Source organism: Erinaceus europaeus, chromosome X, assembly GCF_950295315.1.
Source record: "Erinaceus europaeus chromosome X, mEriEur2.1, whole genome shotgun sequence".
Lineage (NCBI taxonomy): Eukaryota > Metazoa > Chordata > Mammalia > Eulipotyphla > Erinaceidae > Erinaceus > Erinaceus europaeus.
In genome coordinates, this window is record NC_080185.1 from 50,577,232 (window position 1) to 50,594,138 (window position 16,907).

Here is a 16,907-nt window from a genome sequence, read left to right on the forward strand (position 1 = left end):
TGGTGGTGGGAATTGTGTGAAACTGTACCCCTCTTATCCTATGGTTTTGTCAGTGTTTCCTTTTTATAAATAAATTTTTTAAAAAAAAATAAAGAAGAATCTCTTAAAAAATTTAAAGGCATCCTCAATGATAAAAACTCAATTACAAAGTAGACTAAAACAAAAATAAACCAATATGACTACACCGAATTAGAAAGCTTCTGCACAGAAAAAAAACAAATAAACAAAAGCCCCCTCACAGAATGGGAGGAGAACTTTATATGCCATACATCAGACATGAGGATAATAACCAAAATATATAAAGAGCTCAACAAACTCAGCAACAAAAAAAAAATAATAATAAGTCCATCCAAAAACGGAGAGAGGATATGAACATAATATTCACCACAGAAGAAATCCAAAAGGCTGAGAAACACATGAAAAAATGCTCCATATCTTTGTCAGAGAAATGTAAATAAAGACAATAATGAGATATCACTTCACTTCTGTGAGAATGTCATACAACAGAAAAAGTTGCAACAACAAATGCTGGAGAGGTTTGGGGTCAAAGGAACCCTCCTACACTGCTGGTGGGAATGTAAATTGATCCATCCTCTGTGGAGAGTAGTCTAGAGAATTCTCAGAATACTAGAAGTGGACCTACCCTATGACCCTGCAATTCCTTTCTTGGGGATATATCCCAATGAACCAAACACACTCATCCAAAAAGATTTGTATACACGTATTCATAGCAGCACAATTTATAATAATCAAAACCTGGAAGCAACCCAGGTGTCCAGCAATAGATGAGTGGCTGAGAAAGCCATGGTATGGAATACTATTCAGCTATTAAAAGTGGTGATTTTGCTTTCTTCACCTCATCTTGGATGGAGCTTGAATGAATCATGTTAAGTGATATATGTCAGAAAGAAAAGGATGAATAAGGGATGATCTCATTCATAAACAGAAATCTAAAAATAATAGCCTGACACCAACCTGCCTTCCCTGACCAATGTGTCCTGGAACCCCACCTCCCCAGAGCCCTAACACACGAGGAAAAGGTAGAAACAGGATGAGGTTATGGATCGATCTGTCAATGCCCATGTCCAGTGGAGAAGCAATTGCAGAAGTTAGACCTCCTATAGAGATCTTTGTTCCATACTCCCAGAGGGATAAAAAATAGGGAACCTTCTAATGGAGAGGATGGGGTTTGGCACTCTAGTGTCAAATTGTATGAATTTTACCCCTTTTGTCCCACAATCTTTCTGATCATTATTAGATAACTAATAATAAAAAAGGATGTTGAAGAATAAGAAAACACAAAGCAGAAATTGAACTGGGTTTGGTGTATTGCACCAAAGTAATAGACTCTGGGGTAGGGGGAAGGATACAGGTCCTGGAACATGACAACAGAGAAGGACCTAGAAGTGGTTTAATTGTTATGTAGAAAGCTGAGAAATGTTATACATGTACAACCTACTGTATTTTACTGTGAACTATATACCATTAACCTTCTCAATAATGAAAATATACATAACATATATATTAACAAAAGTTCTTTCAGGAGTCTGATAGGAATAACATTAATCTTGTACATCAATTTGAGGTAAAATTTCCATTTTTCTATGACATTGCCACTTCATAAATATGACCTATTTATGTTAAAAAAAAAAAAAGAAAAATCAACCTCATCTCTTGGTTTAAGTTAATGGCAGGCAAAAGTCTAACAGTAAAGGGTAGTGGGAATGAAACTTCCTAATAATACATCTTCAAGAGTTTTCAGAAACTCCATCATTAGTACCCTATTCTGAGAGTAAGACTGCAGCTAGAGAGGAGAGGGTCAACTAACACTAGCAAGTCATCTATTTAAGCCTATATCCATCTCAACAAATAGTTAAAGAAGCTCATTTTGTATGATTTTCAGTGTGCAGTATAAATACTTATTTATCTATCATTCATTGGATAAAAACAGAGAAACTGAGAGAGAAGGGATAGAGATAGGTAGAAATGTAGAGAAAAGGAGGGAAAGAGACACAGAGAGAGAGAGAGAGAGAAAGAGAGAGAGAGAGAGAGAGAGAGCCCTACTTCACCACTTGTGGAGCTTTCCTCCTGTAGTAGGGACCAGGAGCTTGAACCTGAATTGAATCAGGTACACTCTACCAGGTGTGCCACTGCCCAGGCCCCTCAATGTGTAGTGTATAGGGAATATGGACACATAAAAAATTTTAGAGCTAGACACAAAGTTACTTCTTTCTTCATTATATCTTTCCTATTCTTCTAGAAACATATTTATGTATTCCCAAGTCTGACTTCTTTCTTAATCAAAGAATTGATATATTTGTTGGTCACAATGACTTATCATTCTTTCTGGGGTAGTTTTAGAGAGATTACATCAAAAGGCAAAGAAATTACTCTGTAGTAACACTATCTCAAGCAAATATCTGAAATAATTATTTTTCTCTACAGGTAGATATGATGAAGCTTTTCACTGCATAGCTCACTGGAACTGCAATAGGCCACACTGATTTCAAATGAAAGAGACGAAAAGTGAAACTAGACCCTAAATGAGCTACATATCTTTCAATTATACTTACTTCAAGCCTCAAGTTATCATTTTAATGTCCTCTCTATTAATTAATATAACTCATACATCTGGTTACATAGCAAATTTAATGAATGATACAACTCATTGCCTTTGTTTCCATTAAACATATTCATAGTAATAGTGATGCACCAGTACATGGCAATGTCTGGGCTAGATTAAGTACCCAAAACTATAGTAATTATTTTACTGCAGTAGTTTCCATTATAGTCCTGGAACATAATAGGGCATTGTTAGAGTCTATCTTCTTCTAGCGTTTGCCCTTCTTCCATAGCCAGTTAACAGCTTCAGGTTGAGCCTGATGTAAAGTTTCGACATCTCCTTTGAATCTGGAGAGGCGGCAGTCTTTGACTATGTGGGTCATAGTCTGTCTGTAGCCGCAGGGGCAGTTCGGATTACCTCTATTCTCCCCTTTCCCCACAGCCTGAATAAAATGGGCACTGATTTTTCTGCAGTATCACCAAGACATCATTTCAAAGGCATCTATCTTTTATTCCATTGTAGCCTCTTTATGTGGCAAATAGGTAGTAAGTTTTTAAGATAACTTATCAGATAGGGAAGCTAAAGTTATGAGCTATCACCTTACAATTTTAGTTTGCTCGAAATCCTATAACCCAGTAAATCTTGAAAAAATTGCTCCCCAATTAAGCTGTGATCACACTTACAACTTTTATTCTTTCACTCTATAATGCCTATACTACTTTTAATTTCTTACATTTAATTCATCCACAAAAGATTGGCATAAGAGCTATTTCTATATGAGAATTTCTCTGTAATCTCCAGCCTTCACTGAGAGTTTTCTGAAAATTCAAAGCATCAACTCAGTAGCAAATATCTTAGCATTTCATTTCATGATAGTGTTTACCCTCTGCACCTAGATTACATTTTTTTCACTAAGCATACATTTACTGAGCACCTCTTATGTTCCAAATGTTTTATGGGTATTGTAAAGGCAAAAATCAAGATCTTCTTACCCTAGTGACAGGAATAAAAACATGTGATAGGTGCAGTTAGAGAAATATAATTCAAGTGCAATTGGAGAACTTCATTATTGGCTAGATTTTCGAGGATTTTGTGGAAAAAATTATTTATTTATAAAAAGAAAGCACTGACAAAACCATCGGATAAGAGGGGTACAACACCACACAATTCCCACTACCAGGTCACCATATCCCATCCCCTCCCCTGATTGCTTTCCTATTCTTTAACCCTCTGGGAGTATGGACCTAAGATCATTGTGGGATGCAGAAGGTGGAAAGTCTGGCTTCTGTAACTGCTTTCCTGCTGAACATGGGTGTTGAAAGGTTGATCCATACTCCCATCCTGTCTCCCTCTTTCCCTAGTTGGGAAGGGCTCTGGGGAGGCAGAGCTCCAAGACACATTGGTGGGGTTCTGTCCAGGGAAGTCTGGTCGCATGCTGCTAGCATCTGGAACCTGGTGGCTGAAAAGAGAGTTAACATACAAAGCCAAACAAATTGTTGACCAATCATGAACCTAAAGGCTGGAATAGTGCAGCTAAAGTGTTGGGGGTGGGGGGGCTCCATTTTGTAGATAGCTAGTAGGCATATTACAGTTATATTCCAAAGATGCTGTAGCTATATTAGCTTTTTTTCCCTGAGCTTGAAATCTGATATGCAGGTGGATCAAAGTTATTGACTAGGGAGATGATGTCGTAGCTGGAAAAGGAAGAGAAAGCTGGATCAGGGAAGAGTATCTCCCTAATATGGGAAAGTGGTATAAATATTGTTGACTGTAAACCCCATAGATTTGATTTGGTCTGGGGCCCATGTTCAGTTTAGGAGTTTATGTGACATCTGTACCCTTGTAGATTTGAGCTCACATTCTGTAGTCATCAGTAGGAACATTCAAAGCTGTCCCAATATTGACTCATCTTCCTCAAGTATAGCATAGAGTATGTTTTCCATCCTCCCTTCAGAGGATGGAACATTCTCTACCATTGTTGATCCAAGTTGAGGGCAAGATCCTATGGGGGACGCACAAAGGGGTCTATTTTGTTGTTCCTGATAGAGATGACCAGTAACCATGGAGAGAGGGATTTATTTGAGGTCTAGGCCCATCATGTCTTTTCAGGAATCTCAGGACTCCCCGTATAGGGCCTCAGCTAATGGGGTGGCCTGATAGTGACTAAAGAGTCGTCATTAAAGTATGTCAGTCTCTTCCCCTTATTCAGCTTTTGCAGTCCCTGCTTTTATAAGGTTAGCTTTGGAGTGAGTGAGAGAACTGTAATAGGAAGTAGGTGAGGAGGGTATCTAAGTCTAATTAAATACTATTTCATTGGAACTTTATACTGACTCACTGCAGACTATTGTGTACTTCTGCTTTCAGGTATATATTTTGCCCTAATTTATGGATACATGTGAAAGTATGCTCTATCTCATAGGACCTGGTCTATATCTAGGTTTTGGGACTTTGTTAGGAATTGAACCACCTGGAATGGAATTAGAGAATACTATGAAAGGAAAGGTCTCATCTTAGTACTGAGGGTGAAGGGTTGACATTCCATACCTGACGTCTCTGGACACAGTCTGAAGTGAAGCATGCTAAGGTGGTACTCATTGCATTGACTAGACTAGGATCAGCAGATGTGATATCATTTGGTATGAATTGAGAGAAGCATGCAGGAAATTGAGCCCCACCATAAGGTTCCAGAACTAGGGGAAATGTAGGCTCTATAAAGGAAGTCGGAGGTTCCTGCAGTCTTAGGGTTAAGAAGGCAATAGATAGTTATTGCTATAATCACATTATTTGGCAGTTGGTTTAACTGAAAAATCCCTTTGTTAGGATTTGCTGTATCATACACAACATCACCATAATTTATGTCCTCTGACATATTAGTATATAGCTGTGCCACCAGTTGCTTCTGTTCTCCCTGGTCTGGGCTTTTAAGAGTCAGCATATCGAAGACTCACCCTATATATTAAAAAGATTAAAACTGCTTTAAAAAGTTTGAAACATACAATCAATTTTTCAACTCTCATATTAATTAGTGATTTATATGACTACAAATTAATATGATTGTACATAAACACCATTCCCACCACCAAAAGACTATGTCCCATCCCATCCCCCCCCACACACACACCACCTGCCACCTTGGGAAGCCGAACATCTACCCTCACCCTAACCCCACGGTTTTTACTTTGGTTCCCTACTATAAATTCAGTCAAATCCTGCTTTGATTTCCCCTTTCTATTATTTTTTCTCTACTTCTGTTTATGAGTATGATCATCCCATACTCATCTTTATCTTTCTGACTTAGCTCACTTAACGTAATTCCTTCTAGCTCCATCCAAGATGAGTGAGAGAAGGTGGGTTTATTGTTCTTAATAGATGCATACTATTCCATTGTGTATATATACCACAGCTTTCTTAGCCACTCATCTGTTGTTGGGCACCTGGGTTGCTTCCAGGTTTTAGCTATTATGAATTGTGCTACTGCCAACATAGGTGTACACATATCTTTTTTTTTTTTGTTGGGCATTATGGAGTCCTTGGGGTATATCCCCAGGAGTGGAATTACTGGGTCATATGGAAGGTCCATGTCTAGCCTTGTGAGAGTTCTCCAGATTGCTCGCCACAGAGATTGGACCAACTTACATTCTGGTGAAAAATTTTTTATAGAAAAGATATATAAGCAAGATGAAGACTCTAGGAAAGATTTTGTTAAGTGGAGAGACTGGATTGAAGCCATAGGCAAAATCACCATCATAAAAAGGCAATTCAGAGAACATGACTCAGTATGTCTAGAATTTAGGGTTAGATGGAGAGAGATAAGATAATATCATTAAATATTTATTCATTTATTCATCAAATATATGTAAAGCATCCAGAGTTTCCCAGAATTTAGTTAGAAGCAAGTGTTTTTAAAAGCATGACAGATGTTCAGAGGCCTTGAAGTGAGAAAGTTTTTGGAAAATTCAAATTGGGAGAGATCTGCAAAAATAAAGTGTAGAGAGGAAAAAAAATAATAAAGGCTCTTGGATGTAGTTAAAAATGGTTTAAGGTGAAGTTGGAACAATAAACAGAACCCAATACCTAGTAGACCTCAGAAAGAATTACTGATTTTATTATGAGCACAACATGAGAGAAACCTAGGAGGAATGAAATAGCACCAGATTTGTATTTTATATTATAACTTGGGAGTGATGCAGAAGATGATATCGAGGAGAAGTTACAGGATCAAGGTGGTCAGCTGTAAAACTCTAGAATGTGCCAAGTCTGGTTAACATACAGGGAGAGCTTGTCTTCTTCCCTTCCAATCTCTATTCCTTTTATTCCTTTCTCTTCCCTGATTGCTATGACAAGAACTTCCAATACTATGTTGAAGAGTAATGGTGATCTGAGGAGGAATGCTTTAAGCTTCTCTTTGTTGAGTTTGATCTTGGCTGTAGGTTCACTGTATATGGACTCCACTATCTTGAGGAATTTCCCATATATTCCCATTTTTGTAGTGTTTTGAGCATGAATGGGTGTTGAATTTTGTCAAAGGCTTTCTATGCATCTATTGAGATCATCATATGGTTTTTGGTTTTGCTTTCATTGATGTGGTGAATGACTTTGACTTAGCGCCGCTTTGCCAGAACCCCACCTCACTAGAGAGATAGGCTGAGATATAGGTCAACATGCCAATGCCTGTGTTCAGCAGAGAAGCAATTACAGAAGCCAAATCTTCCACCTTCTGCACCCCATAATGACCCTAGGTCCATACTCCCAGAGGGATAAAGAATAGGAAAGCTATCAGGGGAGGGGATGGGATACGAAATTCTGGTAGTGGGAATTATGTGGAGTTGTACCCCTCTTATCCTATGTGTTCTATCAGTGTTTCCTTTCTTGTTATTTTTTATTTTTATTAATAAATTTACAAAAAGTCCATGATTTATGGTTAAAGAGTCATATTTTCTTTTTTTATTTTTACTTATAAAAAGGATACTTCCAGCCTGTCTCTCTCTCTTTCCCTAGTGGGGTGGGGTACTGGGGAAGCAGGGATCCAGGATACATTGATGGGGTCATCTGTCCAGGGAAGTTAGGTTGGCATCATGTTAGCACCTGGAACCTGATGGCTGAAAAGAAGAGTTAACACATAGAGTCAAACAAATTGTTGACTAATCATAAACCTAAAGGCTGAAATAGTGCAGATGAAGAGTTGGGGGGGGTCCCTGTTTTGTAGATAGTTAGTAGTCCTATTTTAGTTATATTCCAAAGAGTCTATGACTATACTAGTTTTTTTTTTTTTCCTGAGCCTGACATCTGATATGCTGGTGGGTCCTAATTATTGTCTGGGCAGATGATGTCATTGCTGGAAAAAGGACCAGAAACCTGGATCGGGGAAGACAGTAGCTCCCAAATATGCAAAAGGTGTAGAAATATTGTGGACTGTGAACCCCATCAATTTGATGTGATCTGGGCCCCATATTCAGTTAAGGAGCCTACATGACCTCTGCATCCTTGTAGGTCTGAGCGCACATTCTGTGGTCATGAATAGAAACGTTCCAAGCTGCCCCAATTTCACACTCCATCTTCCTTGGATGGAACAGAGTATGCTGTCCAGCCAAGGACAGCTTGTAATATTCTCTGCTGTTGTTGATCCACTTTGAGGGCAAGGTCTTATGGGGTACCACAAAGGGTCTATTGTGCTGTTCTTGATAGAGATGGCCAGTAACAATGGAGAGAGGGATCTATTCGAGGTAAAGTCCCATCATGTCTGTCTGTGAATCTCAGGACTTCCCAACTAGGGCCCCAGCTGATGGAGTGGCCTGATAGGGACTAAAGAGTCATCATTAAAGTATACCAGTCTCTTGCCCTTATTCAAATTTTGCAGTCCTTACTTTGATGAGGTTAGCTTTGGAGTGAGTGACAGAAATATACTAGGAAGTAGTTAAGGTGGGTATCCAAGTCTAAGCAGACATTATTTCATTATGAACTTTATGGTGTCTTTTTAGGTCTTTCTATTTGCTTGCTACATATACTGACTCACTGCAGACTATTGTGCACTTTTGCTTTCAGATATAATTTGCCACAATTTATGGATACATGTGAACATATGTCTTATCCCATGGGACATGGTCTATATCTAGATTTTGGAACTTTGTTAGGAAGTGAACCACCTGAAATGATATTAGAGAATCCTATGAGAAAGGAAAGTTCTCATTTGAGTAAAGAGCCTAAGAGTTGACATTTTACTTCTGCATCTCTGGACACAATCTGAAGTGAAGCATGCTGAGTTCGTACTTGTTGCATTGATTAGGTTGTGATCAGCAGATGCAATATCATTTGATATGACTTGAGAGAAGCATGCAGGAAAGTGACCCCCACCCTAGAGGTTCCAGGACTGGGGGGAATATAGAGGCTCTATAGAGGAAGCAGGAGGTTCCTGTTGTCTTAAAGTTTTAGAAGGCAATAGATAGTTATTGCTATAATCAAATTATTTGGCAATTGGGTTAACTTTGAAAATCCCATTGTTACAATTTACTATATCATACACAACATCACAAAATTTTATGTCCTTTGACATTATATGTATATAGCTGTGTTTTATAGAGTAATGCTACTGGTTGCTTCTGTTCTCCCTGCTCTAAACTTTTAAGAGAGTCAGCGTTTCAAATATAAATTTTTATAAATGAAAATTAAAAATAAATAAAAATTAAAATATATGCCAAGTGAGAGATGATGCTATCAGTGATCTACTCTTTGACGTCCTCCAATTGTGGTTGTCACAAAGTGAGGTAACCAAAGTCTTCCATTGTAATTGTATTGATTAATTAAACAAATTTTCAAATTGAGTTGTCGAAGTTTTCTTCAGGAGGTCACACTGTATCATCTTCTTTTTTTAAATATTTTAATAATTTTTTTTATTTAAGAAAGTATTAATTAACAAAACCATAGGGTAGAAGGGGTACAATTCCACACAATTCCCACCACCCATTCTCCATATCCCACCCCTCCCTCCCCGATAGCTTTCCCATTCTCTATCCCTCTGGGAGCATGTACCCAGGGTCATTGTGGGTTGCAGAAGGTAGAAGGTTTGGCTTCTGTAATTGCTTCCCCGCTGAACATGGGCGTTGACTGGTTGGTCCATAGTCCCAGTCTGCCTGTCTCTTTCAGTCACCAGGTTCCAGATGCCATCAGAATGTCGGCCAGGCTTCCCTAGACTGAAGACCCCACCAATGTTTCCTGGAGCTCAGCTTCCCCAGACACCCACCCTACTAGGGAAATAGAGAGGCAGAGTGGGAGTATGGACCAACTAGTCAACGCCCATGTTCAGCAGGGAAGCAATTACAGAAGCCAGACCTTCCACCTTCTGCAACCCACAATGACCCTGGGTCCATGCTTCCAGAGGGATAGAGGATGGGAAAGCTATCAGGGGAGGGGATAGGATATGGAGATTGGGTGGCTGGAATTGTGTGGAGTTGTACCCCTTCTAGCCTATGGTTTTATTAATTTGTCCTTTCTTAAATAAAAAATAAATTAAAAAATAATTTCAACCACAAAAAAAAGAAATGTTTCATTTTGACCTGTTCAGGGTAAGAGATCGCACTCACCTTCAAATGCTAGCTCCCTAGAAGATCATAAGCAGATGAATTGCAAATGCCACTTGGTATAACATATGCTTCTCTCTGCGAAAACAGGGATATATAATTATTTGGAAGGGTAAGGCAAGTGTTTGTGAAAGCTTCACATCTTCATCTTTTTAATATCCAGAAGATAAAGCTAGCAGTCTCTCATCACATTTCCATTTCCTTTAGCTGGCAAAAAGTTCAGTAATAAAAAAATACTTTAAATACATCCCTCCAAATTCAGCCCAGATTCCAGGGATAGAAAAGAAAGAGGAGTCAAATATCAGATTGGTCTGAGCCTCACCTACCCTCCAGGAAAGGATAACAATTTTTAATTTTTTTTATTTATAAAAAGGGAACATTGAGAAAACCATAGGATAAGAGGGGTTCAACTTCATACAGTTCCCACCACCAAACCTCCGTATCCTCTCCCCTCGCCTGATAGCTTTCCTATTCTTTAATCCTCTGGGAGTATGGACCCAAGATCATTGTGGGATTCAGAGGATGAAGATCTGGCTTCTGTAATTGCTTCCCCACTGAACATGGGCATTGAGTGGTCGATCCATACTCCCAACATGTCTCTCGTTTTCCCTAGTGGGGAAGGGCTCTTGGGAAGCGGAGGTTGAAGGCATATTGGTGGGGTTGTCTGTCCAGGAAAGTCTGGTCGCATCATGCTAGCATCTGGAACCTGGTGGCTGAAAAGAGAGGTAACATACAAAACCAAACAAATTGTTGAACTATCGTGGACCAAAAGGCTGGAATAGTGTAGATGAAGTGATGGGGGTCCTCCATTTTGTAGATAGCTAATAGGCATATTTTAGTTATATTTCAAAGGGCCTATAGCTATACTAGTGGGGGGTATTTTTTGTTTGTTTTTGCTTGAGCCTGAAATCTGATAATTAGGTGGATCCTAATTATTGTCTGGGGAGATTATGTCATGGCTGGGAAAAGGACCAGAAAGCTGGATCAGGGAAAAGAGTAGCTCCCTAATATGGGAAAGGGGTATAAATATTGTTGACTGTAAACCCCATCAATTTGATGTGATCTGGGGCCCATAATTAGCTTAGGAGCCTTTGTGACCTCTGTATCCCTCTAGATCTGAGCTCACATTCTGTGGGAAAGAGGTATAAATAATTGTTGACTGTAAACCCCGTCGATTTGATTTGGTCTGGTGCCCATATTCAGTTTAGGAGCTTATGAGACATCTGCATCCCTGTAGATCTGAGCTCACCTTCTGTGGTCATCAATAGGAACATTCTATGCTGCCCCAATATCGACCCATATTCCTCAGGTGTAGCACAGAGTATGTTGTCCATCCTCTCTTCGGGGGACGGAACATTCTCTACCATTGTTGATCCAAGTTGATGGCAAGGTCCTATGGGGGCCCACAAAGGAGTGATAGAAAATACTGGCAACAATGAAGAGAGAGATTTATTCAAGTTCTAGGTCCATCTAGTTCATTTGGAAATCTCAGGATTCCCCGTTTAGGGTCCCAGTTGATGGAATGGCCTGGTAGTGACTACAGAGTCATCTTTAAAGTAAGCCAGTCTCTTGCCCTTATTCAACTTTTGCAGTACTTGCTTTGATAAGGTTAGCTTTGGAGTGAGTGAGAGAACTGTAACAGGAAGTAGGTGAGGAGCGTATCTAAGTCTAAGTGGACACTATTTCACTATGAACTTGATACTGACTCACTACAGACTATTGTGTACTTTTGCTTTCAGGTATATATTTTGCCCTAATTTATAGATACATGTGAAAATATGCTCTATCTCACAGGACCTGGTCTATATCTAGGTTTTGGGACTTTGTTAGGAATTGAACCTCCTGGAATGGAATTAGAAAATACCATGAAAGGAAAGGTCTCACCCAAGTGATGAGGATGAAAGGTTGACATGCCATGCCTGATGTCCCTGTACACAGTCTGAGGTAAAGCATGCTGACATGGTACAAGTTACACTGATTAGCTTGAAATCGGTGGGTGCAATATCATTTGGTATGACTTGAGAGAAGCATGCAGGGAAGTGAGCCCCACCACTCCAGGATTGGTAGAAACGTAGGCTTTATAGAGGAAGCAGGAGATTCCTGTTGTCTTAGGGTTTAAGAAGACAATAGATAGATATTGCAATAATCACATTGTTTGGCAATTGGGTTAACTTTGAAAAATCCCTTTGTTAGGATTTTCTGTATCATACACACCATCACCATATTTCATGTCCTTTGACATTATTTGCATATAGGTATGGCACCAGTTGCTTCTGTTCTCCCTGGACTAAACTTTTAAGAGAGTCAACATATCAAAGACTCAGTCTATGTATTAAAAAGACTCAGTCTGTGCTTTTAAAAGTTTGAGACATTCCATCAGTTTTTCCCCTCTCATATTACTTAGTGATTTATATGACTACAAATTAATAAGAGGGTACATAAACACCATTCCCACCACAAAATACTGTGGCCCATCCCATCCCCCTCACCCCCCCCTCCATGAAGCTGAACATCTACCCTCACCCTCCACCCAGGGTTTTTACTTTGGTGCCCTACTACAAATTTTGTCAGGTCCTGCTTTGAGTTTCCCTTTCTGTTATTCTTTCTCAACTTCTGTTTATGCGTGGGATAATCCCATCCTAGTCTTTATCTTTCTGACTTTTCTCACTTAACAGAATTCCTTCTATCTCCATCAAAGATGGGTGAGAGAAGGTGTGTTCATTGTTCTTAATAGCTTCATAGTATTCCATTGTGTATACATACCACAGCATTCTCCGCTACGCATCTGTTGTTGGGCACCTGGGTTACTTCAAGGATTTAGCTATTACAAATTGTACTACTACCAACATAGATGTACACATATCTTTTTGGTTGGATATTATGGAGTCCTTGCAGTATCCCCAGGAGAGGAATTACTGGGTTATATGGAAGGTCCATGTCTAGTCTTGTGAGAATTCTGCAGACTGCTCTCCACAGAGGTTGGACCAGTCTACATTCCCATCAGCAGTGCAGAAGGATTCCTCTGTCACACAGCGTCTCCAGCATTTGTTGTTGCTGTCCTTTTTGATGTATGCCATTCTCACAGGAGTGAGGTGGTATCTCAATGTTGTCTTTATTTGCATTTCTCTGACAATCAGTGACCTCGAGCAATTTTTCATGTTTGTTAGCTTTTTGTGTCTCCTCTGTAGTGAATGTTTTGTTCATATCCTCTGCCCATTTTTAGATGGAGTCATTTTGTTTTTTGTTGCTAAGTTTGCTGAGCTCTTTGTATATTTTCATTATTAGACTCTTGTTTGATGTATGGCATGTGAAGATCTTCTCCCACTCTTTGAGGGGTCTCTTTGTTTGTGTAATCGTTTCTTTGGCTGTGCAGAAGCTTTTCAATTTGATGTAGTCCCACTGGATTGTTTCTGCTTTAGTCTTCCTTGCAGTTGGGTTTGTTTCATCAAAGATGCCCTTGAGGTTTAGGTGAAATATTGTTCCACTAATGTTTTCCTCTAAGTATTTGATAGTTTATGGTCTAACATCCAGATTCTTGATCCATTTGGAGTTGATTTTTGTTTCTGGTGAGACAAGTTGGTTCAGTTTCATTCTTCTGCATGAGGATAACAATTTCTATCTTTCAGGATAACTGAAGAATGATCCCAACCTGCAGGGGGAAAGCTTCACAAGTGGTGAAGCCCTGCTGCAGGTGTCCCTCTCCCTCTCTGTCTCCCCCTACCCTCTTAATTTCTCTCTGTCTCTATCCAACTATCCAATAATAAATAAATATTAAAAAAGAAAAAAAGAATGATTATAATTTTTGTGAGTCTTTTTTTATTTAAAAAAGGAGACATTAACAAAACTATAGGATAAGAGGGGTACAACTCCACATAATTCCCACCACCCGATCCCCATACCCCATCCCCTCCCTTGATAGCTTATCTATTCTTTACCCCTCTGGGAGTATGGACCCAAGGTCATTGTGGGATGCAGAAGGTAGAAGGTCTGGCTTCTGTAATTGCTTACCTGCTGAACATGGGCATTGACTGGTCGATCCATACTCCCAACCTGTCTCTCTCTTTCCCTAGTAGGGTGGGGTTCTGGGGAAGCAGAGCTCCAGGACACATTAGTCGGGTTGTCTGTCCAGGGAAGTCTGGTCTGCATCATGCTAGCATCTGGAACCTGGTGGCTGAAAAGAGAGTTAACATACAAAGTCAAACAAATTGTTGAACAATCATGAACGTAAAGGCTAGAATAGTGCTTATGAAGAGTTGGGGGGGTCCTCCATTTTGTAGATAGCTAGTAGACATATTTTAGTTATATTCCAAAGGGCCTGTGGCTATACTAGTTTTTTTCACTCTGAGCCTGAAATCTGATATGCAGGTGGATCCAAGTTATTGCCTGTGGAGGTGATGTCATGGGTGGAAAAGGGACAGCAAGCTGGATCAGGGAAGAGAGTAGTTCCCTAATATGAGACAGGTGTATAAATAGTTGACTGTAAACCCCATTGATTTGATTTGTTCTGGCGTCCATATTCAGCTTAGAAGCCTATGTGACCTCTGCATCCCTGTAGACCTGAGCTCACATTCTGTGGTCATGTGTAGGAACATTCCATGCTGCCCCCATATCGACCCATCTTCCTCAGGTGTAACTTAAGAGTATGTTGTCCATCCTCCCTTCAGAGGATGGAACATTCTCTACTGTTATTGATGATCATAAATTTTATTTGTAAACAGTGATTCAGAAGCTGCTCTATAGTTTGGTTCATCCACAACAGTCACAGGCATCTGTTTTTTGGTGTGTTTTTTTTTTTGTCTTCAAAGAAAATCTAAACACATTGTTGGAACTCAATAATAGTAACAATTTTTACTTTAAAATTAACTTTATCAAATGTAACCCTGCTTTTGATGTGATACATGTAAAATAATCTATTGACCTCTCAAAACTGAATCAGATTCTCAGACTAATTTTCTCCCTGTTTTTGAATTGTGAACACAAAAATGTGGGTAGACAGAAGGGTTACATGACTGTGTTTTGTAATCATCTTTTTGTCTATTGGAGCCAGTACCCTTTCCCCCTCCCCTTCTGCTTCCCCAGTGAGTAGCAGCAAGAATCATAGTTTCAGTTAACACTAAACAGGATTCCAATCAAGGATATGCATCTATAAAAGTAATCCTGAAAATTAACACAGGCCCACACAGGCCCAGATCATAAAGGAAATTTGCCAAAGATGAACTCTGAATTTGCAACACCAACCAGAAATATTATAGTGAGTATTTTCAGCCATCAGAAAGGAAGACTACTTGTGCCAGGGTACAAAAGTTGTACTCTGTGCCTATTGCTTTGGTAATGTATTATACTATTTAAATTTTGCAATAGCTTTATAAAACCAGAAATGTTTTAAGGTTTGTTTAGAGAGGAGAGGAAGATAAACCTCGGAACACTGCTCAAGTGTGGTATGTGGTATTGCCAGGGATCAAACCTAGGACTTCAGACATCTAAATCCTGTGCTCTACTAGAACAAGTTTTTTTTGTATTATTTTTAGTACAGGGCCTGATTCAAAGAATGAAATAACTAGTAGCTGCCATGAATATTCTTAATGTTTATAACCTTAATGATAATAAACTGGAATGCAGAAGGTTTGAGTAGCTTATCAAAGATCACAGAGCAAGGGGTTAGCCAGGTTTTTGCAACTTGGCCCAAAGCTTGAAGTTGTTGTGCTATGCTCCAGTGCAAGAAGACAACGATTCTGGCACTAAAACCATTTGTAATTAAAAATCATTAATAAGATTGTGTCCTTAGCTGTCTGTGGAGACCTTCAGGCATCTAACAATAGCTTTTCTCTCCCTTTCTCTCCTTACTCAGGTTTCCAAATAACTGTGAACTATGGCCCAACTGTACTACAAAAAGGTCAACTACTCACCATACAGAGACCGCATCCCCCTACAAATTGTGAGGGCTGAAACAGAGCTCTCTGTGGAGGAGAAGGCCTTCCTCAATGCAGTGGAAAAGGGGGACTATGCCACTGTGAAACAGGCCCTTCAGGAGGCCGAGATATATTATAATGTCAACATCAATTGTATGGATCCTTTGGGCCGTAGTGCCCTACTCATTGCCATTGAGAATGAGAACTTGGAGATTATGGAGCTACTGCTGAACCACAGTGTGTATGTAGGTGATGCTTTGCTTTATGCCATTCGCAAAGAAGTGGTGGGTGCTGTGGAGTTGCTGCTCAGCTACAGGCGGCCCAGTGGAGAAAGGCAGGTAAGAGAAATGCCTACCGGCTGGCAAATAACCAAAAACAGTCGATCTCAGGGGCAGAACCTTTTAAACTAATAGTGGTTTCATAGCCTAGAGTTGAGAAACCCTATGACTAAAACCTCTTCGTGGGAGTCGGGTGGTAGCGCAGAGGGTTAAACACACGTGGCGCAAACACAAGGACTGGTTAGGATCCCGGTTCAAGCCCCTGACTCCCCACCTGCAGGAGAGTCACTTCACAGGCGGTGAAGCAGGTCTGCAGGTATCTCTCTATCTCTCTTCCTCTCTACCTCCCTCTTCTCTCTCAATTTCTCTCTGTCTCTATCCAATAACAAACAAATATATAATTTTTAAAAAGACCTCTTCACTATCAGAAATAGCACCAGTGATTTTAGGTGGTATGCAAAGTCACACTATGTGTAGCTCATTCTGGCTTTTACTTATTTGCCTTTTCCTTAGTAAAATTAGTCCATATATATTCAATTACTAATATTACCCGCAAATGATCTCTGTTTCTAAAATATCTAAA

At 39.6% G+C, this 16,907-nt stretch overlaps 1 protein-coding gene across 1 annotated transcript in view; it reads left to right on the plus strand.

Moving 5' to 3' along the window:
* Positions 1-16,907, plus strand: part of TRPC5 (transient receptor potential cation channel subfamily C member 5) — a 248,517-nt gene that overhangs the window by 21,527 nt on the left and 210,083 nt on the right. Inside the window, exon 2 of the mRNA XM_007535841.3 lies at positions 15,986-16,384. Within this exon, the coding sequence (XP_007535903.1) occupies positions 16,007-16,384 (378 nt within the window). The 5' untranslated portion in view covers positions 15,986-16,006. The remainder of the gene's footprint in view (positions 1-15,985; positions 16,385-16,907) is intronic.